The sequence below is a fragment of the Nuphar pumila genome, chromosome 3, assembly GCF_984573655.1.
Source record: "Nuphar pumila chromosome 3, dmNupPumi1.hap1.1, whole genome shotgun sequence".
Lineage (NCBI taxonomy): Eukaryota > Viridiplantae > Streptophyta > Magnoliopsida > Nymphaeales > Nymphaeaceae > Nuphar > Nuphar pumila.
The window spans coordinates 138,453,364-138,478,155 of record NC_143251.1 but is presented as its reverse complement, the minus strand read 5'-3'; the positions used below and the strand labels follow the sequence as shown (position 1 = coordinate 138,478,155).

Sequence of the window (24,792 nt, the reverse complement as noted above, 5' to 3'; positions counted from 1 at the left end):
TCTATGAGGTAGGTGGTGGTGATGAAGATGGATGGTAGTGGGTGGTAATGATGGTGAGATGGAGAGAGGACTCACAAAAATTTTCTTCTTTCAACCCCTCATGTAAGAATGTTTCCTATCAAAGTGTACTTTTTAGAAAAACTCTCTCAATGAAAAGTCTTTCTTGTTTAGAAGAGTCAGAAAAAATTTGTACGGTTTTCCTATTTTTAATCACTTTTTCTACACCTTTCCCACTTTCAAATGTGTCCTTAGAGCCGAATGAGCTGTATTTTCTTTGCATTAAAGTTTATGCTAATAGTAGGCGTTGGATTACTTGGATGAAAAATATTTCAGGGGAGAGGTTTTCTTATGCCTTTCATTCGATATGGTTCATTTGCATATGCCAAGAATTCAGTATGATTTTAGATACCCTGATATCAGTCTTTATAAATTCTTTGATTGTGTAGCCCCTCATTCTCAACATGTACAATGGAAAGATAAGTCGTTGAACTGGCAGGTTTTGTAGGCAATCAACACAAGCAGCCACTTATGGGCCTAATACAATCTCACAAAGGAGATACACAAACACATGGATAGCAACAAAGTAAAAAAAATGTACAACATATGAAGACTCCTTAGTTTGGTCAATTGAGTAGAAAGACGAGCTTCCTTTGTCCATATCACGCCTTCAGGCCCCACTTGGAAGTGGTAGAATTTCTTAGAAAGTCTGAATATGCATATCATATGAAAAGTGTGGGATATATGCCTATGAAAAATGTTTCCACCATTTCTCTACTTCTTTCGGTGGAGAAGTTTTTCATATGTACTGTTGGAGAAAGCATACAAAAACATGACACTCTTTTATATGAAAGCATGCATTAGAAGTTCTATGGTCTAAACTTGCAGGTCTAGCTTTACAGTATTGGTGTGGGAAGCTTGGTCTATTTGGTTAAGAAAGTATGTGATAGTTCTGGCGAAGACCCAACTTGCAACAGGTCTGACTTTTATTCATCCCTCCCCATTTTCTCTTGCATGCAAAGCTTCTCATACTACAAGGATGAGGGTCAATAGTGGTGACTCTTTAACAACGAGAAAGAAACTCAGCTCTATTGATCGCACAATAACGATGAGAGTTTTTTCCCCTCTAAATGATATGTAATAACGGTGACATAAATATTGTGCCATTATTACTCTACTATGGTCATGAATTTTGCCGTTATTGATTAAGCAATAATGGCGAGCTGGATCAGGACTTGCCCCTGCACACATCTCACTGTTAAAGACAAAACTATAACGACAATCTCTGGATGTCGTCGTTAAGGATATGTTTATAATGGAGAGATTATCTAGATGTTAAATATTATCACTAAAATACTTTATTGCCTATATTTAACGAGCAGATGTTGTTATAGATTAATAACAACAAGCTCTGAATCTTGTCATTATAGAGTTTTACTCTATAACAACGATAATTATGTCGCCATTATAGAATTATATTTAAAAAGGGCCTGATAAACCTTTTTTATAATTTTCTTTCTTTCTCCCTCTCTCTCACTGCAATCAACAGTCGTTGACGGCTCACTGAAAGCCCCCAATGTAGTTTGACCCCCATCTCTCTCACAACAGCAATCTCGAACCCAACACTCATCTCTTTCCTCTTTCCCCTTCTCTCTCTCTCTCTCATTTCTCACTTGGTTGTCGTCGCTATCTCCCCCCATGAATTTAGCCCAAAAGGAGGAACCTCTCTCTTATCAGATCGACTTTGCATGGTGGTGTTCATCATCAGTGAGTTTGTTCAAGTTGCATCTGCATCTTTGTATAGGTAGGCTTTCCTCTTTCTGGGTCTCTTTTTTCTCCTACTAATCTGTGATTCTTTTTTTTTTTTTGCATTTAGGGTAGAAATGATGGGGTTTATTTTTGGAATTTAGGGTTTTGGGCGATGATCAAGGTGCATGGTTTCAATATTTGGGTTTTTTTTGTCTTTGTTCAACATTTCTTTGTGTTTTAGAGTTGGAATCGAAAGTTGGGGTCTTGCTTTGCAGTGTGATTTTGGTGTTTCTTGGATTGAAATTCGGGTTCTTTTTGCATTTTGATTGTCTATGTGAGTTTTATATTAGCCATTGAACATGAGTGTCAGAATTCTTAGAATCAGACGAATAGATATGTTCCAGTTCTTTCTGCATTTAGGTTCTTTTTTTGTTGCTGTCTACTTGGGGATTGGATTTAGATACATACTTGTCAATGAAAATAGATATGTTTCGGTTATGTACAAATTAACTAGTTTAATCTTATTCTATATAATTGGTTGATCTTTGTCTGTTTGGTTCTGAATTATGTTTTTTGTGATGTCTATTTTTTTTTATAATATGATCTTATTTTTGGGGTTTATACCTTTTTTATGTCTTGAAATTCTTGTAGTTATTAATGTGCATCATTTGTAGGTTTATTTCTTTGATCATTATGTAGAACTCAATATCCTTTTTAGAGGTTTGGCATTTGATGTCTTCGAATTTGTTGCAGTGTCATTTTGTGTTAGGATTAGGTTACATATTCATCGAGTTTGAAGGAAAGTTTTCTTTTTCTTTTTTTGTTGAGTAGATGTGAAATTTTCTTTTACTTTACATTTTCTAAGGATATTTGGTGTTTGAGTTTGCATGTGTTTTTTGTGATTATATTCATCTTACTTTGTTCCAATGGTTGTTAAGATTTGTATTTACTGGAAGCGAAATAGAGATGAAAGTAAGAACATAATTATATTTTGTGAAAAAAAGGAATTATAGTCATGATCATGAAATGTTTATTTTTTAAATCACAAAATCTTGTTATTTCTCAGCCATTGATTTTTGAATTGCCAAAAAAGTATGCAAACAGATTGGATTTTGGTGATTCAAGCATTGATCTTCACTAGATTAATGATGTTGATCATGTATATGTATTTCAATTTGATCAAAACAACTTGCATCAATGAATGTTTGATTTTGTTAGAATATTGATGTTTTTTAGGATTTAGGTTATTGATTTAGTTTATTGATTTTTTTCAATAAACTAAATGCTTAGATTGTTTATTGTTTTTACCACCACTAATTAAATATTTTCTTGTTGAATATAGCGGGGTCGTCATCTATGAATATGAATCAATCATAGATATACATTCATGATAGAAGAACAAAACCTTATACATCCATAATTGATTGATTCCTTGAAGCGTCACATGCTCATGTTGATTCTATTGATAAGATGTGATACCCATGTCAGGACTGCAAGAATAAAAAATATAATGTTTTACCACTGATTAAACTGTACTTGATTGAACAAAATATATTTAGTCTTATGTGAGTGTGGCCCAAACTCACATAGATATAGTGCATGTACATCATAATGAGAGAGAGGATACAACATATGTTCATGATCGAGTCAAATAAATGTTGGATGACATTATGGGGATAACATTTGATCAAACTCCAGATGGCAAACACACACCCCTTCAAGACTTAATGGGGATGATCAGAGTGATCTATACCTATGTTGTACAAAGTTAACAAAACTAACATTCATTCTCAAGTTGTTACATATCAAAACAATGAATAATTAAAGTAACAGATCATTTGACATACTTATTGATTTGTTGAAGGAGGCATTGTCCGAGTAAAAAAGATTGTCAAACTCTTATTATACCACCCCGATCTAGGACTTCTAGAGTTGCTTGAAATCTTATGTGCGAGAAAGAATCCCAGGGCAACCCATGAGATAAGAATCATTCTGATTCTAAATCTCACGGTTGCCTTAGGGTTGCTTGAAATCTTATGTTTGGTTGATCTAATTCAGGACCGTTAGGTTCACAAAAATTCAGGCTACTAGAATAGCTTTAGCAGGGGAACCTGAGAAAGCTATTTTGAATGATCCAACCGAACTTCCCCCAAGGGATTCTGAATGATCCAACAATCATTTAGTTTTTTAGCTTTTTGTTTCACTTCCTACTCAGATTCTTTCTCAAAATTATACACAGAACCCAATGCACAACTCAACAGTAATTTTTTGAATATTACTAAGTCCTCCCAGAAACAATAGAATCATTCCTCTGTGTGTACATCCATGCATAGTCACAGCCTAGTATGCATTCATATACAAATTAAAGAACATGTCAGCATGTAGGCTCGTTTATTTATGATTAAAACATAAAAAAAAACTCACATATGAAAAATAAATAAATAGTAAAACACTGAATTGGGTAACATTCGAGGTTACCAGATTAAAAAGTTGAAAAGGAAAAATGAAACGCGAAGCTAAAGCGAGATATTTTAAAATTTATAAGAAGCAAGAAGTGATGAATTATTTTTAAAATATATATAGACTAATGACTTGTCTAGTTTTTTTATTAATGGATCAGTTGTGTTCTCTTTGGATCCAACATAGTCCACAACAACCACTAACTGAGACACTAGTTCCCTTACATACTTTATTCTAACTTGGATGTGTCTCCTCTTCTTTTGGTTATATTTTGTGCTTTTAATCTTAGCTATTGTGATCATATTGTCACAATGCACAGATATCGCAGGAATTGGTTTGCACATTAAAGGAAGTTCCTCAAGAAGTCCCTTTAACCATTCAGCTTTCAATCCAGTCACATCTAAAATACAGAGTTCAGCCTCAAAAGTATACCGAGACAAGATGGTCTGCTTTACTGATCTTCAGGCGACTGCGCCGCCACCCAAGGTAAATACATACCCTGTCACGTCATAACTATTAGAGTTCATGGCTATCCAGCTCGCATCACTATATCCCTCAAGAACTGCAGGGAATCTCTTGTAATGCAAACTCAAGAAAATAGTTCCTTTCAGGTATCTAAGTACCATGTCCAATGCCTTCCAATGAATGTGATTTGAACAACTTGTGTATCTACTTAATTTTGTCACGGAGAACGAAATATCCGGTCTCGTGCAATTTGTAAGATACATCAAACTTTCAATAATCTGGGAATACCTTAATTGAGACACAAGAACACCAGTCGTATTCTTATGAAGAAGAATAGAAGGGTCATATGGAGTTGCTACAGATCTCCCTTGGTTATAGCCAAATTTCTCAAGTACTTTCTCAATAAAGTGAGATTGAGAAATGACTATCCTCTCAGCTGAACGAGTCAGCTTTAAGCCTAAGATCACATTTGCAACACTCATATCCTTCATATCAAACTTACTACTAAGAAACGACTTTGTCTTATTCACAATTCTCATATTGGAACCAAACAATAGAATATCATCTACATACATGCATAAAATAATACAACCATCACTTTTAACTTTGCAATAGACACACTTATCAGATTCATTGACAATAAAGCCTAATGATAAAATAACATTATCAAACTTCTCATGCCATTGTTTAGGGGCTTGTTTTAGTCCATATAATGACTTGACAAGTCTACAAACTTTGTTTTCATTACTAGAAGCCACATAACCCTCAGGTTGATCCATATAGCTTTCTTCTTCAAGATCGCCATGCAAGAAAGCGGTCTTCACGTCCATTTGATGGACCGAAAGATCATAAATGAAATTTAGTGCAATAAGCACCCTAATTGTGGTCATCCGAGTAACCGGAGAATAGGTGTCAAAGTAATCTATTCCCTCCTTTTGTTTGAACCCCTTGGCAACCAGTCTCGCTTTGTACTTGTCAATGGATTCATTTGGTTTCAACTTCTTTTTAAAGATCCACTTGCACCCAATTGTGGAACTACCACGAGGGAGGTCAACCAGTTTCCAAGTGTCATTAGAGACAATGAAGTTCATTTCACTCTTGATGGCTTCTTTCCAATGCCTTGCTTCAGGTGAAGCCATTGCATCTCGGAAAGTGAGATGATCATCCTCAATAAGGTAAGTAATAAAATCACTTCCCAAATCCTTGGTAATTCGTGGTCTCTTGCTCTTTCTAGGTTCAGCCACTTCCTCAGACTCAATGGGTCTAGGATAAGAACAAGATGGTTCTACCCCCATATCTGTCATCCTTTCCACATGTTCAGGAATGGAACCAGAAGTTGAAGGTATATCTAAAGAAAGAATATTTTAAGGTACACCAACTTTCATGAGAAATACATTCTCAAAGAATGTAGCTTCTCGAAGGTCAACAATAGAGTTTACATCTATGCCAGATATCTCAGACTTAAATACTAAGAACTTGTAGGCATAGCTTTTCTCTACATAACCCAAAAAGACAATATCTACTATTTTAGGACCCAACTTCTTCCTATTGTGCTTTGAGACAAGTACCTTTGCAAGGCACCCCCACACTTTAAGGTATTTCAAGCTAGATTTTCTATTTTTCTAGAGTTCAAAAGGGCTACTATCCTTATGCTTCTGAGGAACTCTATTCAGAATATGGCAAGCCGTATTCAGAGCATCCCCCACATAAAGGTAGGTAATCCAGAACTCTCAAGTAGAGTATTTATCATGTCAATTAGGGTTCTATTCTTCCTTTCTACAATCCCATTAGATTGAGGAGAATATGAAGCAGTAAACTCATGAACAATGCCAACAGATTTGCAATATTCATCAAGTTTATTAGATGTATATTCTCCCCCTCTATCAGACCTCAATCTTTTAAGCTTTCTACCAGTTTGTGTTTCTGCTTCATTCTTAAAAATAAAAAACTTATCAAAAGCTTCATCTTTTGATTTTAGCAGATACACATAACAGTATTTAGTGCCATCATCTATAAAAGTGATAAAATACTTTTTTATAATTTCTAGTTAACACTCCATTAAACTCACAGATATTTGTGTGCACCAGATCCAATATTTCAGAATCTCTAACAATCGTATGAAATGGTTTCCTACATTGTTTTGCTTGCACACAAATTTCACATTTTTTAGTTTTATCAATAGAATGCTCAGGAATCATTTTCAAGTTCATCATGTGTTTCACAGAATTGAAATTCACATGACCTAATCTATTATGCCACAAATCAGATGATTCTATGTTATAAGCAACATTAGACAATGAATCAAAAGAAACATCATTTTCTAATTTATCACTGCAAACATGTTCAACACGAAGTTTAAACAAACCATCATCTAAATACCCCTTGCTAATAAAGGTTCAGAATGTAAAATAACAACTTTATTACATTTAAAGTTAAATTCATAACCCTCTCTAACAAGACATGAACCACTTAAAATGTTCCTTCTAACTACAGGCACATGGTGTACTCTGTGTAAAGACAAAACTCGTCCTGAAGGAAACTTCAGATCCACACATCCAATCCCTAACACCTTTGCAGTCGTTGAATTGCCCATAGTCACGAATTTTCCTACAGCAGCCTGGTATGAGACAAAGACAGCCTTATCAGCACAAATGTGCACATTAGCCTCAGTGTCAACCAGCCACTCTATCGGCTCATAAACATGATAGATTTGCGGGTTAACAGAAACATACCCAGTACTGGTCCCAAAGACCTCAGTCACCATGTTGACTTGAGGCGTTCCATCTGTGGTCCCATGAGCTTTGGCCTTCTTGGAAGGACATTCCTTAGCCCAGTGCCTAACCTGCCCACAGTTCCAGCACGGTTTGTTCTTTGCCTTTTTCTGGATTTTGGCCTTAGGTTTATACTGATTTTTCATTGCAGATTTTAGTTTTTGTCCCTTGCCCTTAAAAGATCGGGTCATCATGTTTATCTTAGGCTGTTCAGTTGGCATCACGGTCTGTTTCTGGCTTTTATGCTCTTCTTCAATGGCGATAACTACCATAAGATCATCTAGGAAAATCTTCCCTCTACAGTGCTTGAGAGACATACCAAAGTCTACCTAAGACTTAGGAAATTTCTCCACGATGGTCATAACCTGAAACTTCTCAGAAAGTTTCATATCAGCCTCAGCCAAGCTATGGAGCAACAACAAAAACTCGTGTGCCTGCTCAGTGATTGACTTGCCCTCAACCATCTGATATTTCAGGAACTTGGCAACCGAGTATTTTTCAAAACATTGGTCTTCGGTATTATACTTTTTGTCAAGTTGATCCCATAGGCCCTTAGTAGTGGTAGACGAGGAACAATACACATCGAACAATGTGTTGGACAAAGCCAACAGTATGCAACCACGACATATATTGTCCTTTTCTTTCCACTCTACTGTCGCAGTGACCGCAGCAGGGTCAGGGTCAGTATCAGAAACCGAATGGCAGTCGAATTTCAGAACAGACAACAACCCTATCGTAATGAACCAAATTTTCATGTGTTGCTGCCAATGCTTGAAATTCTGACCGACAAACTTTTCTGGCAGACCGGACATGTCCACTTTTGGTACAAAAGCGAAAGAGGTCGACATGCTTATAATCTTCTCTAAGACTGTTGGATTGATTTTCAGATCACACAGTTTCATAATCATAATCATGATATAAAACATTATATAAATCATAATATGCAGCATAATACACATCATGATTTTCAGCAGATCGAAACATAAACAGGGAGCAGGCATGTCGGGTTTCGCATAACACCAAAATCCAGATATCAGCATATGAACAAGCACATGCACAAAACACAATAAACACAAGAGAAGCATGTTAATACTGTGTAAAAGGCTAAGGCGTACGAAAGAACTCCCCTTAGAGAAGATTCGCCCCCACATACAGTGCAAACAAGGTCTGGCGTCCTTCCCCAGAATATAATAGCCTCGGTGATCTGGATCGGTGCACGCCGATGGTAGATCACCCTTCGAAAACAACCTCAGAAACTACTACTGCAGACCTCACAGTTTTAGCAAAGTAAGAGAGAGAGAGAGAGATGATAGAGTGTACATCCATACCCTTGGAACCTCTCTAACTATGTTTATATAGACGTGGAAGAGAACTGTTCGAAAGGACATGACTCTTGAAGAGTTGCCCATTTTGAATAGACATGACCCTTGCAAAGAGTTACCAGTTTTGAACAAGTGTGACTCTTCCAAGGGTCACCAGTTCTGAACGGGTGTGACTCTGCCAAGGGTCACCAGTTCCAAAAGGCATGACTCTTTTTCTTTATATAATCTAAGGAAAAACAGAAAATTGGGGCAAAAAGATACATTTGTCTTGATTGGATATGACTCTAAAGGGCCAATTACCCGAACCTGAGCCCGAGCCCGGCTCGGCACGACACGTCACGGCACGACGGGCAGGCGCGCACGCATGTGTGTGTGTGGTAGTCATCCCACCCTCTTGTTCTTAGGAACAAGTGTAAGAGTTTACATGTGGATTATAAATCCCACAACAAACTCAAACACGATCAATGTGGGACTATTCCACATCATCAAAACCACTTTTTCAAAAAAAAGGAAAAACACCCCACGTTTCTTCTTGGAATTTCCTCTCCCCTCCCTTCTTGCACCTAACAACTAAGACCCTTTGGGCCATGAGAACAGAGCTCAGTAGTAGAACTATTCACTTTAAATCCCTTCACTTTAGCAGTCACCAGCGGGCATTGAATGTGCAGGAAAACCTCGTGTTATCTTCCTTTAGTGCAAGTTTGGAAGCAAGAAAAATTCTCATAGAAAAAGAAAAGTTTGTCTATGAGAAATTTTGATATGATATTTTTTTTAAATAAAAAATTTGTGCATTTTTTTGTTGTATGAGAATAACAAAGTGAAAAAATGTGAGAAAAATGTGTTTGTCCGTGTATGTGTGTGTGAGAAAGAGAGAGATGGGTAAATCACATGTCCATGGTCTCAGACTCGTTGGGGGTCATCACGAACGATGCCACCTTTCTCTCGACGTAGAGCTTCCAATTTGCCCCCTCCATGGCTGAAGCAAGGTTGATCCTTTGGCAGGTGGGGCACCTCTCTCGTCGTACCCACCATCGTCTCCTACTTTGTTCTCTACCTCCTCCTTATATGTTTCTGAATAGGGGAACAAAGAACACGGGGCAGTGGAGTTTTGCCCGACGATTGGGGTGGCCACCAGGTGAAAAGCCACGTTCTTGGGGCAGGAGGCGTGCCAGAGGATAGAGGATTTCAACGACGAAGCCACATAGGTAGGCGGCGCAGAGGATCATCGCGACGTTAATGGTGTCATTGGTTTCACAGTTGGCGCCGTTTCGGAACTCGGGGGCCTCGTGGAAGGTCGGTAATGGTTGTTGCTGATTCTATATTCTCTGGTGCTGCTGGCTTTGGCTGATGCAAAATACAGGAGGGCAGTGGTGGTGTGGTGGTGGTGACGGAGACCCGTTGCCATTGACATTGTTGGAGAGTGAGCCGAACGAAACATCAACATTAATAAGACAAAGGGTTGAGCCCGTGAGCAAACAAACAACGGACCCAAATCAAGGGCCGAAAACACGAAAGCAAACAGAAAAAACATAAGGGCAGACGTCCAAAAAGAACGAAAATTTGACAAAATTCAGCCAGGGTAAGAAGGAAGAGAGAGCAACTGAAGGTAGTGGAGACCAGGGCAGCAGAGGTGCAAGATTTCGTACACATCAACCAAGTTGCAATGCACAATCTTATTAAAAACAATCAAAGTTTGACGAAATATCGCATTGTTGCAGGTCATCCAAACAACCCACCAAGAGTCGTTCTTCAGATCAGCCACCATCTCTTGCAACTGCGCACCTGCGGCAGGACCCACAGAAGATCGAGCGTGAAGGAGTTCTGTCGCACGTTGATATCAGGTTTGTTCCACGTACTCTTGAAGAGATCCACAAAGATGGGGCATGCCCAAAACAGATGATAGGTGGATTCTTCTGCCGCATTGCACAGGATGCACCGACTCAAAAGTTGAAAACCCACTTTTTTGAGAAAGTTGTTCGTCTGGACCCGATTATGCAGAATCAATCAAGCTAAGAACTGAGAACGCAGAGTTGGGCCTTTAGCCTATAACAAATGCTTAGGTAGCCAGTCAACTCCAGAAGGAAGAAGAGACTGATAAAGTGATTTGGTGCAGAAAGCGTTGATAGGCGCAATTGCCCGATGCAAAAGCTCGGTGGCAAGGTTGGGATCACCCTCATTCATGAGGATGAAAGACATGGCTTTAAGCCACATGACACAGGTGAGAAGTAGGAAGTCTGTGATGACGACCATAAAAAAGGAACGACTCAAGGAAGCCATATTTAGCATGTAGTAAGGGAGCGCACGAATTGCCATGACAGTGCGCCATCCAGCATTGCTTCACGATGAGAGCAATACTTCTAAGTCTCGGAGCAAGAATCCTCAAACCCGTCATACACCTAGGGAGCAGCAGAGAATTCCAACCCATCATATGACGCTTAATCTGAGGATGACAGCCAGACCAGAGGAAATCCACCATCAAACGGGAGAATTTCTTCTCCACGCCCGAGGGCATCAAGAACATAGACATACGAAATACCGGAATAGAGGATAAAATGTGCTTGATGAGAGTAAGCCTACCTGCGATGGAAAGGTAGGAAGCCTTCCAGGAGGAAATTTTGGTCTGAACTTTTTGAAGAGTGGCATTCCAAGCAGTTGAGGGGATGTGTGTTAGTTGCAAAGGGAGACCTAGATAGGAAATTGGAGGATCCGAAGTAGCGCAGCCAAAAATCTGTTGCCTAATGGCCAACAAGGAAGGGGAGGAGGGGGGGGGGGGCATTGAACATGGGCAGACAACATTTACTGTCGTTCAGAGATAAACCCGATAGAGAGAGGAAAAACTGAAGGATGAGCTTGAATCTCAACATTTGCTGCACGAAGGCGCGACCAAAGAGGATCATATAGTCAGCGTAGGTGAGAATATGATGGGAGAATTCCTGAATGCCGAAGGGATCAATAAAGCCAGAATCGGCAGCCCTCTTGAACAAAACCACGAGGCCATCAGCAACAACGTTAAATAACAAAGGGAAAAAATGGCAACCTTGTCGAATACTTCGCCCAAGCTTGAACTGTGAGCCTCTAACTTTGTTGATCTTAATCATAGAATGAGCATTTGAAACCAGCTCGTGCACCCATCGAGAGTAACAGTGACCGATACCGAAGTTGTCAAGCATATAGAATAAGAAAGGCTAATGAACTGAGTGATGTAAGAGAGAAAAAAGGCTGATCGCTGATATTCAAAGAGTGCAGAACTTCCGAGGCCAGGATGAAAGAGTGATGAATCCGCCAATTGCGATGGAACTCCGCGAAGACTTTGATAGCATCATTCTTAGTGCAAGACCAAAAGATACAGAAGAAGTCCACGAGAAAGTCGTCGAAGCCAGGAGCTTTCCAATTTGACAGGTTCTTAATAGCCGAAAAGATCCCATCGTCAGCGAATAAAGATTGCATGTATTTAGATTGGGCTAGGTCAATAATCCAAACGAGAAGAGGACCAATAGAGCCACCGACGGAGGGTTGGGCAACATAAAGGGCCTTGAAGTAGAGAGAAACTGTGGGGATGACATTATAGGTAGAATAGGTTACTTCCTCAATGAAGATAGAAGGGATAACGTGCCTCCTATGACGGTGCGAAGTGAAGGAGTAAAAAAATCTAGTGTTGCAGTCACCAACGGCAAGCCAATGCACGCTCGACTGCTGCTTCCATCGAATTTCATCCTTGATCCGCCAGGATTGCAAAAGCAGAGAAAGCTCAGCAGATCTGACTTTTAAGCTTTGAATAGAGGAATCATAAAGGGAGTCTGGGAACGACAAAGAGTGATGAATGGTAGATAGCTCTTGTTCCCAAGCGTCCAGGTGCTAGAATTTGTTGATGCTATTAGACTGAAGCCAAGTTTTTATGTCGCGGGACAGGCGGAAGAGCTTCACAAGGCAATGGGTGGCAACTCTAATCGCATTGAAAGGTTTGTTCCACGAACGGAAGACCACATATTCAAAATTTGGCTTCTTCAGCCACCATTGTTTAAAGATGAAAGACCTAGTAGAGAAAAACCCTTCCCCTCAATGAGTAATGACCTGACTATGGTCAGAGACAAAAGGAGAAAGAAGAAAGCAGGTGATGTCGAGAAGGATCATCAAAAGATTTGGGGAGATGGGCACACGGTCTAGCAGTCCGCAGCACGAGCAAGATTGTCTATTAGACCACAAGAAAACCTCATCGACGGGAGGAACAGAGTAGAGCTGGTGTAATTAGACAAAATCTTGAAAACACTGCCTAGATGCCGATGGAGAGACGAGAAGGTTGTAATCATGGATAAACAACAAGCAGTTAAAGTCTCCCATAAGAAGGTGCAACTCCCCAAAAGAACCAAGAACCCTACTCAAATCAGTCTAAAAAGCGGAGCGAAGGTGGGGATGGTTGGGATCGTAGACAAAAGTGACCACAGCATGGGAGACCCTCGCTTTCAAGGAGAGAGCAAACGATAGGGAGAACAGGCCTTCATCAACTTGGGAGATACCCAGAGAAGGCTTATTGAGGATAAGAAGACCACCAACGTAGTGGACCATGGGCTTAAAAAAGAAATCGGCCCCTCTCCAAATTTTGGAAACAACAGAGCGAGAAACCACAGCTATTTTGGTTTCGCATAGGACAATGAGATCTATTTTTTCTTGGCGAATCCAGCTTGCTAAGAACAGACGCTTGTCGGGACAGTTCAGTCTCCTGATATTCCAGCACAACACCTTCATTGCTGGAAGCCAACAAAACTCTGAGGGATGCTAGCTCTCGCAGAACGCCTAGGCGAAAAATCAACAAGGGAGGTCGAGCATTGCGAGAAGCGACAACGCCCACGGTGGGCAGAACAATAGCGCCTTGGGGAGGAAACAACTCCAGCACCTGGTGAAGGGGACGAAGAGGTAGTCGGGCGACCAAGAATGGTCTCCGCTTGGAGAGCCACATAGAAATGCAAAAAGTCAGAGATCGCAGCAACAGAAGCTAGCATGACGTCAGAAATATGAATGAGCTGCAGATGAAGAAGAGAGACTTCGAGCAGCCGAGCAACATCATCCACGTCGATGCCAGAGGAGAGGAGGGATGACTGAGCCCTACAGGTGGGTGAGCACCCACAGGGGAAGAAACACCAGAGGAAGCGATGTTGGGCTCGCAAGGTGAACCTTGGTCGACCGACATAAACGAAGAAGGGCAACGAAAAATGAAAACCGCAAAGGGAGGGGGGGTGGAGAAGAACCTGCATGGGGATAACCATGACAGAAAATGGTATTGAAAATCATCACATGAACCGAAGGGCCATCAAAATGCTTGCATGGATAAAGGATCAGGAGTGAATCCCTACACTGCACGACTCTAGAAGCAACCGAAAAACCTTGCAAAACAGTGGCCTGAGGGAGAGCACAGTCTAATGATGGCCCTACGGCTATGAGACTAGAGAATAATGAGATTTGAGCATAGGGGAACGAGTAGGTGGCAGACTGCTAAGCAGGAGAGCCATCATCAAAGGGCGGAAATCCAAAAGCCTCGAGAACGCCAACCACAAAGGCTCTTGACGGCTAAGAGGAACGATAACCAAGAAACCTCTAAAGCGAGAAAAGGAGCGAGGGCGGAGACCAAAGCAAATGGACGTTATCTTTCCAACAATGGTCGGCATACATGATCCAACAATGGGAGGATCAACGAAGGTGGACGTTATCTATCCATGGTATTTTTTTCAACCTTTTTTTTTATCTATCCTCAATGGCTCCTTAAAAAGGCGTTGCGGGGAATGATCTTTCTCTTCAAAGTGACAAATTTTACATGAAAAACTCAGCAGGGATATCAGACTTAAAAAAACATGCTAGTCATATTTTATGTAAGCAAGAGGAGGAATCACTTTCCCACCTATTTTGGAAATGTGATTTTTTCAGGCACCTGCTGGACCGAGCTTGAGGTGATTTACACCTCAACTGGGATGCTGTCATCTTCCCTCGTGACATCTTTGTGGCGTCAGATCAGAATCGGAAAGAGACGCTGGAAATACGCATGGCATGTCTGCACATTAACAACCTGGAAGCTCATTTGGTCTGAGCGTAACCAGTGCATCTTTAGAGGTCCTCACTGTGACAGCACCGCTCTCTTGGATCGGTTAAAATGGGAAGTTACAAAGAGTGCGCTCCAAATGGCCTGGCTGTCCGCTAGACTGGGTTGGCAGGAACATAGTGAACTGTTGAGGTTTTCGCAGGGCTGATTTGTCGTCTCAGCACCTGCGTTTTTTTTTTGTTTCTGTGTTTTGTCTTGCTGCTGATTCTTGCTGTAGCTGTAACCGGTTTTTTGGTAACCAGGTTTGGTTCATCCTGTTTTTGAGAATGTGATCTCATCACACTCTAAAAAGGTTACCTTCGTAATTTCTCTGCTATATAATACGATTCTATTTCTCTCTCAAAAAAAAACTCACACACACAATTGCCCAGCACTCATTTTTCCACATTTCCACTGCACAGCTACTTCACAGGGTGACGCCATTTTGGCTGCGTGTCCTTGGTGACACAAGCGGACATGCTCGGACTGGCTGGGGACGCATTAATTTAATATTTAAAATAATATTTTATTATATTTTAAATTTTTCAATAAAGCCATTTTTAATGTTAAAATATTCAAAAAATAGATTTTTATTGATAAAAAATTAAAAAATTCCATGTCCTCTTTATGAAAAATGTGACTGCAAGAAACAAATAACTGCTCCTTCAAAACAAAAACAACTGCAACTGCAAGCGTGCTTCTTTTTGTTTTTGTTTTCCAGTTTTTGAACCAGTTAGGCCGGTTAGGAGATTAAATTGGTTAGCTGCCAATCTCTCTCTCTTTTTCATATATATATATATATATATATATATATATATATATATATATATATATATATATATATATATATATATTTCTGCATCATTCTATATATCAGTTGTTATATTGCTTTATATTCAAATCCAAATCTGAATTTACATTCGACATATCTGAATATCACATTTGCTATTTAAGTTAGTTGCATATGAACTCTTAATGAGTTTTTCTTTCCTTGACTCCAAATCTGATTAAACAATATCCGATTAGGTCAGGTTCAGTAACCAAACCAAGTCAGATCTATTTAAATTCCCACCAATGTGAGTCAAACATTGTTTTTTTTTTTTGGATAATCAAGGAAAAAACTGCCGATTTTTTAGCCACTGGTAGGTACTGTCGTTTACCGAGCCCTGTGTCCAAACAACCTCGGCATAAAACTCTCGGGAACATCCTGCCCACTGAGTGGAGCCCCCAGCTTCAGGTTTGCGACCAGGGACACACCTCTCGGATATCGAACTCATGACATCTCTTTAACTTGAGACACATGAGATGACCTCCTAGCCAGGCGAATGGACTCATGGGCATACGACAAAAAAAAGGGGGAAGATTTTAACCGGTTATGGAAAAAGGTACACTTGAATCTCATCTTGAAAGATATTTGCCCTTAAAAAGAAAAATGCATACAACAATTAGGTAAGCAACCAAATTCTAATCCCATGGGGACAAAATTAGAATGATAAAAAGTACCCTACTCTAGGCTTTCCGTCTTGGGCATCATGAAGCCTTAAATACAACAGAGTGCAAAGCACATTTGAAACTTGTCTAGTAAATCATACCATCACAATTCTACATTGTACAACTATTTCTTATGTACTTTTTTCTGGGAACTGATTCCCCTTGCACCCTCTCCCAACCAAAGAAAGATAATCTGCAAACATCTAAATGGCAAGCAGCACTGTTTACCCGATCTGAGAAAACATACATGAGGGGAGGGGCAATGATTATGGACTAACTAAATGCAGCCTTGCTTCATCATCAATCTACCTTATTTCCTTGGCTTGAAACTGGGGAACCAAAATGGACTGACAGACTGGTTTGCAGAATCTCTTCTTGTTCCTTCTTTATGGGTGGCAACCATAATCAGTAGCATCAGATGCCTGCACCACAGACCATTAGGACGAACAGAATGAAGCTTTATTACATGGAGGAAGACTAATTCTTTGTTCCCATTCAATCATTTGTGCTGTCAAAGCTTCCTTGCATAGCCGCCCGCTTCCTGTCCCTCCAATTCTCCCCCCACACTTTTGCCTCTGCAACGGCTCTCTCCCGATCAAGATTCTTAGCTCTCCCACCCTGTATTGGACTGCCCCTTTGAGAATCTGGCTTGTCTGATCCATCTAAGTCCCATTTCCTTCCAGACCCACCTCCAGATTCAGCTCGGACTACCTCTGGACCGAACCCAGCTGCCCGACTAGAGTCCCTATGTCGAACATCAGGAGAATTCTGGTACGATGATTGGACGGAGTGTCTGCTACTGGGCGATTCTGTTCCACCAATTATATTCTTCCTCTCATCCCTTGGTCTTGGTGTGGATGGACCACCTCTGCTATGTTGGGCAGCAGTTGCATTTGGGTCATAATTTTGGGAAGCTAAATATGAGAGGGCAGTGACAACATCCCCGATTAGAGGACGAGTTGCTGCTTGCTCTTGCAGGCACATAGCAGCAACAGCAAGTGCTTGGTAAAGGCCTCTCATCGGGTAACGGCCTTGCAACAGTGGGTCTGCCATCTTCGGGAACTTCCTACGATCCCTGAACAGTGGACGCGCCTGCACATTGTACACAAAACCAGTAAAAAGAAATTACCGACAGCTGTTGTGACAAAGATTTGGTTTCACATTACCAACCAAACCGCCATAGGCATTAATTCAATATCATCTGTTCCTCTAGGCAGAACCAAGATAAAACTATGAAATAGCAACTGCTTTTCAAGTGCACATCAAAGAAAACAGTACTTCTATAGCAAATTATTTTCTCAAGTAAACTGTATTGGCACACTGTTCACACTATAGGGACTACAATCATCTTTGAACAGGATCAGATCTATTTTATCCTCTAATTTTGAGTTTGGTTTCCAACATATCAATCAACCATGTAGTTAAAAGAGTGGCACTGGCAACTCACCCATGCAACAAGATTTTGCTCTCCAGCAGCTCGAGTGTTGTCAATGGCTTTGCGCCCAGTAATGAGTTCAAGAAAAACCACCCCGAAACTGAAGACATCAGATTTCAGTGTCAGCTGTCCTGTCATAGCATATTCTGGAGCACAGTAACCATATGTTCCCATCACCCTTGTGGAGACATGAGTCTTATCACCAACTGGACCCAACTTCGCGAGCCCAAAATCTGATAACTTAGGATGAAATCCTTCACCAAGTAATATATTGGATGATTTGAGATCCCTGTAAATAACAGGTGGATTTGCTTTATCATGCAAATATTCCAAACCCTTAGCTGCACCTGCTGCAATCTTCATCCTAGTGGTCCAGTCGAGTGGCCCCTTGTCCGGTGGAAGATCTGCAATGGATGAAAGCAAATAGTTAATAGTGTGAACTTTATAATCCATAATCTGAAGAAGGGTTGCAGAGCTTGCTTTTTAAAGGACCACAGAAAATACTCTAATTTCTGGTTTTCCAGAGCAAATTCCACAAACTTTTGCTCCTACTAGTAGGGTGCAATGAGTTATTTAAGCATTTGAAAGTTCTGGTTGTTTCACGAAAATAAACCTCTCAATAAAAAAAAAAGAACTCATCCAAGCAGAAGGAACTATAAAAGAGAACATTTTGTCAGCTGTAGAAGGCTATAAATTTCTAGGAGAAGCACTACATATCCCTCAGTATACATGAAACTTTGAGGAAAAAGAAGAAGCCGAAGAAGAACAAGGAGAAAAGGAGATGAGAAAGCATGACAAAGGTTTGAAAAGGAAAAGAAAAGCTTTCTCATAATGCCACCAAAAGGTCTCAAAAATAACAAATAATAAAATATCAAGAATATACCACAAGTCATGAGAATACCATAGTTCTTTTGGACACATTAGATTAGATTGCTAAAATTAAAAGTCTGTTTGTGAACTTTTTTCTCAAATGTCCACCTATGTAAACAACACAAAGAATCCTATGTAGTTTGTTTTTATTCTTGCTTAAGAGCTTACATCAAATGGTAAGAAGCATGCTTCTATCTTTTGTAGCATGTGTGGGGTTGGGTGGGGTGTGGCTGTTTGAGGGTGTCAATGTGAGTGTGCCTGCACGCGCGCATGTGCGATGGTGCCATTAACTTTTATGTTTAGCACCAACTGGCATGTGATCTGAGACAAGTTATTGACCTTCTGAGAAAATCCTGATACCAAGATTTGTGACATTGACAACACAAGTCTGACTTAGCTGGCTCTCAGATCAGATCTGAGAGGGAGGGAAAAAGAAGAGAGAGAGAGAAAAAGAAATCACCTATGTTTAATTCAATCTCATCATCAGACTTGAAAAAAAAAATAGAGGACAATACATTATGCAGCACTAGAACATCATCATATTCACCAAAATTTCAGCATCATATTGCATTAAGTATTAAACATCACTGAAAATTTACTTACAGAATTCCTTCTTACATCTTCGAATGGAAACTAAACCAGATTTCAAGCAATATAGAATCAGACATGAAGAAATTGATGGTTACAAGAACTTCATTACTAATAATTCTTAACGTTCGTGTATCAAAAGCATATTGAACTCCATAATCATGTGCCTCATCACAAAAGTTTCATCGGCTTGAAAGTACATGATCTCATTGCTTTCAAACCATTGTTTTGAAGCCATCAAAACAGGGAATAACCATGGGATATAAATGATTGAGCCTGTTCAACTCCACTGTCTAGCTTAGAGAAATGACAACTTAGCAAGACCTTACATGTCACCAAGTTCATGTAAGAGTTGGCTCTTGCACATTGGTGAACGCGATTCAGCAAAAGCTGTATAGGAACAATTAGCAACATAAACCAGTTTTGGAAATTGAATTAAATCATAGAAGCAAGGCAATGTCTAGGGTTTGCTCCCAAAATGGAGGATATATTCAATTAGGCAAAAGCAATACGCAAGGAAAAAAAAAGATTTTGTTGCTTGTTAAAGGTAATGTCCTAGGTTAACTTAATTAAGGAATGGCACATTTGACAGGACAAAAAAATGGGGACTTCACCAGAAGTAGCTGTTTGAAAGTTTTCACAACATTGCATCACAAAGAAGGATATATGGTGCTTGAAACAGGAGTTTCTCTTAGGATACGACCATCTTTTCTCCAATTATGCTACACATTGTTTTGAGGAACATCTAAATTCTTCTCTAACATGCAGTATGGAGTAGATAGAGTATAATGATATAATCCACTAATACTTATTTGGAACCCCCTTCCTGGAACCTTGCCTATAGATAAGATTCTGAGAAGCTTTACTTGCTCCATGAGTTGAACTTCAGCGGTTACTTGTCTCAGGTATGATATCCAATAAAAAACTACCATATACATGCACCTTTTCTCAATATGCCGTAAACCTTTTTCAATCCAATTTCATTCTTTTCTGATAGTGTAAGTGACTAGAGACCACTGGCTCAAAAATCAGACAGCTTGCGATCATGGGGATTACCCTTGGGAGGCAAGCGCTCGTCCATACCCAATGGAGTTTTACGTTTTCAAAGTGCTGTTAACATCCATGGGTATCCCCAGATGTGAACAGCATTCACCATAAATTTATAACATATAAAAAAATAAATATGAATATCCCTTTTAGATGAATGAATCTTTGATATTCTTTTAATCCTCTTTCTCTGGCCAACAAAGGTTAGATACAGTTAAGTCATACAACCAGCTTAACTACTCTGGTCACTTATCCATAAAGGTGCAAAATTAAGAGAGGAGAGGAGCATTGCCCAATAATAAAATGAACATTGAAGTATTATTTTGGTCATCAAATAGCCACGTTTCCAGTTCAACTATTGAGACAGACGTGCTAGTGTGTCAAACAGATCAAACAGACATATCGTTTTAACTTTTAAGTGATTCCTTGTCAGATTAAATGTTCTCCAGGTCATGCAGCAAATTCAGGAACCTCTTGAACTATGTGACATGAATGTTTTACCCTTGCATTGATCCATTTACATGTTATTCCCTACAGGAAACTGAAAAAACTCCATCATATGTAGCTCCTATATCCTCTGCTTCAACTATCATGAAGTCCAATATTTAGAGAAAGAAAAAACAAAGAAAAAAAATTTGAGTCCATCAGTTTACTAAAACCAAGGGTGTTTCTCCCATCTTCAGGCCATAAGCTCATGAGTCTCTCTCTCTCTCTCAATGGTTGATGGCAATCTGTTTTATGATTAGTCTCAAAGTAATCAAAAGTATTATTATCCTTGCCTGTTACACCAAAATAAATACAGTTCAAATAAAATTTGACCATAAGTACATCCTGGCTTCTAGAAAACTGGACAAGTTGGATGGAGATTAATAATCAAATTTTACGTTATCTGACTTAGTGGGCTCTACTACCTTGCCTAACATGGTGATATACACATGCCAGAAAGCAACAAAATCGCTCCATGCTTATCCTAAACAATGTCAATAACATTGCCAGACAAGAACTAGGAAGCATCAGGCACTAAACCCGCACAAGATCAACCCACACTTGCTCCTTCTGATTAAGTTCACCATGATGTATCACACTATCACTTAAAAGCAACTCCTTTTCTTGTTTGATAAGAATTGCTTAAAAAAATCTACAAGAGACTCAATCTCAATCGCCATGCTGCTGAAATGGAAGCTATTATTTGTCATTGAATGTGGTCTAATGAACATATTTATAAGTCAACAATTATGTAAATTCATCAGATCAATCCTTCACATCATTCAAAGAATGAGTTGATGCATTTCAATCCAAGTTGACTACTGGATTCCAAAGTCAATCAGTCAGTTTATATCATGATATGTAAAACCAAAACATTTCTACAGAGGAAGCCAAATAGTACAGATAATGTACATGATCTATGAGACAGGACAGTTTAGATTCCTACTAGACATCATTGTTTTCCCCATAGAACACTAATCTAATACAAAAGTCAAAAAAGAAAGAATGACATTATAGCAATCACAATGATATTGTGCACCAAAATACATTTTGTTTATGAAACTTGCTTCACTATCTACTGCTATTTTATAAGAACATAAAAAAGCAGAACCATTAGAAAATCCATGCATCTAATAGTCTGTGGGTCCTTCTGGAGAGGACCAATCAGGCTTCACTCTCCAGCTCAAAAAACAGCAGTAACTTGCATGCTTTTACAAATTTAGTTCATTTTGTCATTTAAGCCTATTGGTCAACATAGTAATGAATTTCTATTATAAAAACCTTGCCACTTGTACAGTCTGATCAGATTCCAATACATAGATCCAATTTATGAAAACATCTCTGATTTTACTCCACACTAACTGAACCAACTAAGCACATGAGGATCTCATACACCACACCTACTTTGTACATTTTGTTCGATGAAAAATGTTTATAAAAATGGAAAGTGTATAAATTTCCCGACAATAAACGAAGAGAAACAAAATCTATGAAAGGAGGCTCATACATTTCTGATTTCCAATAGCATAATAAACTTCAAAAAACACTGAGAACTTATAGTGCACAAAAAGTATGATACCATAGAGGAAGTGTTACCTTTTTTTGTCATTCTTGATTACTATCACCGACATTCATTTTATTAATGCTTCTTTTATATTGAATAATGGTTTGGGTTAAAATCGAGGACAACTTGCCAAGGAATAAAGAAACGAATAGGGCCAAAGAACAATCTGGTCATAATGACGGCCACAGACATAGATGAAGAGTCCAATTCAATATCTTATTTTGTGTATCCAAAAGATAGACAAGTCCAATATGTAGAAGTAAAAAAGATGAGAAGAAAAAAGGCAGCTTCTCAACAATCGTACAAGATTGCATTACAAATGAGATGCCAAACAGGGCCCTTCCCAGAGACAAACAATTGCAGAAGAGCAACAGCCTACCAATGAGATGGACAAAAAGTGCATTTTAAGATGCTTCCCATAGACAATTAATTGCAAAAGAATAATAGGATATTAAACCTATGATCCAAAGAAGCTAATTATGATTGCATCAACCTAAACGAAATAGACATACATTTTGGCCATGTTCAGTCATTAGGCAGTGCCATATTATTCACAGTTTGACACAATAAACACCAGAAAATTATCCAGTTCCCAATATGCAGCATAAAAACTGATGCAGCAGTATAACAAAAGAAAGCATTCAAGAGAATTTTTGAAAACCAAGTTCACAACTAACCATGTAAATGGTCCTCCAGCGACCCCAATGGCATCAACTCATAGACTAGAAGGCGTTGATCCCCATCAGCACAATAACCAATCAAATTGACAAGGTTAGGATGGTGCAAAAGGCTAAGCATCAGAACCTCCACCAAAAATTCTCTGTTACCTTGCAGGCCATTTCTGTCAAGTTGCTTCACAGCAGCCACCTGTAACGTTCATGAATACAGGGATAACATCCACAAATTGACTGGAAAAGTAGCCTATCATCACCACTCCATAACTCACAAACTGTTAGAAGAACAAAACTGATACAGGTGGTGGGTGAAAACAGGAAAAATGGCTGATGCTCCCTGAAAAAACAGAGGGCTCAAATATGTTGCGCAGTGCATTCTTGATTCACCCCTACCGTACCTTGAGTTTATTTTCGTTACACAAAAATTATTAGAAGAATTTCAGAACACACGATGAGTTCAGATTAAAACAATCGAACCTGTCCAGTCTCTAACCGGCCCTTGTAAACACGGCCAAAACCACCCTCGCCCAAAAGACATTCCTGTCTAAAATTCTTGGTTGCTATAGCAAGCTCTCTGAAGGTAAAGGTGTGTGCAGCAATATTTGGTGTTGATCCAGGGGCAGAATTTTCCTTCTTAGTATCGGTGCCGCTTCTAGATTTCGATTTATCTGCATTCAAACTCAAATCAACAAAAATTCTACCATTCTACAAATAATCATCAAAAGTCAATCAGACAATCGATAACTCGTTAAACTTAGAAATCACCAACACCAACGTCAATTTCAGTTTAGACGCACCCCCACAATTCACATGTACAACACATACTTCCAATTCCATTCATCAATATATCATTTTCAATAATCAAAAGGATTCATAATCAAAAATCAATTTTCCATCTCAATGTCATCTAACCGACAAAAGTAAAACTACCAAAAAACATCCAAGTGAGTTAATAACAGATTCTGTCTAATTCTCATAGATCACAGCATTGTGCTCTACCAAAAAAGAGAAAAGAAGGGCTTCAAAAGTACATGGGGCATCTAAAACATCCACTCATGTAAAAACAAGAGCAACAAAAATAACACCACCACCACCCACAAAAATAGATGCCATCAAACAACTAAGACCAACAAAGACAAAGAACAAGGAAAGAACTGAATATGCAACCATTTCTAGTATGAATCAATCTGACCTGAGGTCACTCTGCTGACATGAGAACCAGCTGAGACCTGCACATCCTTTCTAAAATCCTTCCCACGCTCATTCTTCATAGGATTCACATCTTCCTCCTTGGATCCAAAACAAGGGAAGCAATCCATCCTCAAAGCCAAAAATAAAAGAAACTACGAGCCCCCAACAATTTTACCCACAAATAAAGCAACACCCAGATCATAAAATCCCATAATACCCACAAGGATTCCACTTTTTCTTTAAAAGGGTTTCTTCCCCGTGTCCCCACCCCTGGCTAAATATCAAAAACCCAACTTTTCTTCTGCTTCTTCTGATCCCTTATGGCTAGTTACCACAAACAGCTTGACATCCATTTACTAAAGAGGAAGTCAGAATTCCATTGTTGCCAAGAAAAGCACAAGCATAAGGATGTTGGGGAGTATAAAATCTGTTTTGACAACTTAAACATGGCAAATTATAATAATGCCCACTGTGTTGGAAAAGCTAACCAAAACACCAAACGTGTTGATTGAATCACTTTGTTAAAACTTAACGGGACTAAAAGCCGATCTAAAATCAAGGTCATATGGTCAGCGGGTTTCTTGTGTCAAGAAGGCCCAAGATCGAATCTCTTTG

The 24,792-nt window shown here is 39.3% G+C and overlaps 1 protein-coding gene across 1 annotated transcript; it reads right to left on the bottom strand.

Moving 5' to 3' along the window:
• Positions 1-16,217: 16,217 nt before the first annotated feature.
• LOC149844041 (serine/threonine-protein kinase PBL27-like) lies at positions 16,218-24,514 on the bottom strand. Its single transcript, XM_090002022.1, has 5 exons — positions 24,179-24,514; positions 23,464-23,654; positions 22,990-23,179; positions 17,770-18,161; positions 16,218-17,414 (listed from the first exon to the last, which is right to left on the bottom strand). Exons 1-5 carry the CDS (start codon positions 24,303-24,305, stop codon positions 16,818-16,820), a joined length of 1,497 nt encoding a protein of 498 aa, XP_089858148.1. The 5' UTR covers positions 24,306-24,514; the 3' UTR covers positions 16,218-16,817.
• Between the last annotated feature and the right edge of the window lie 278 nt (positions 24,515-24,792).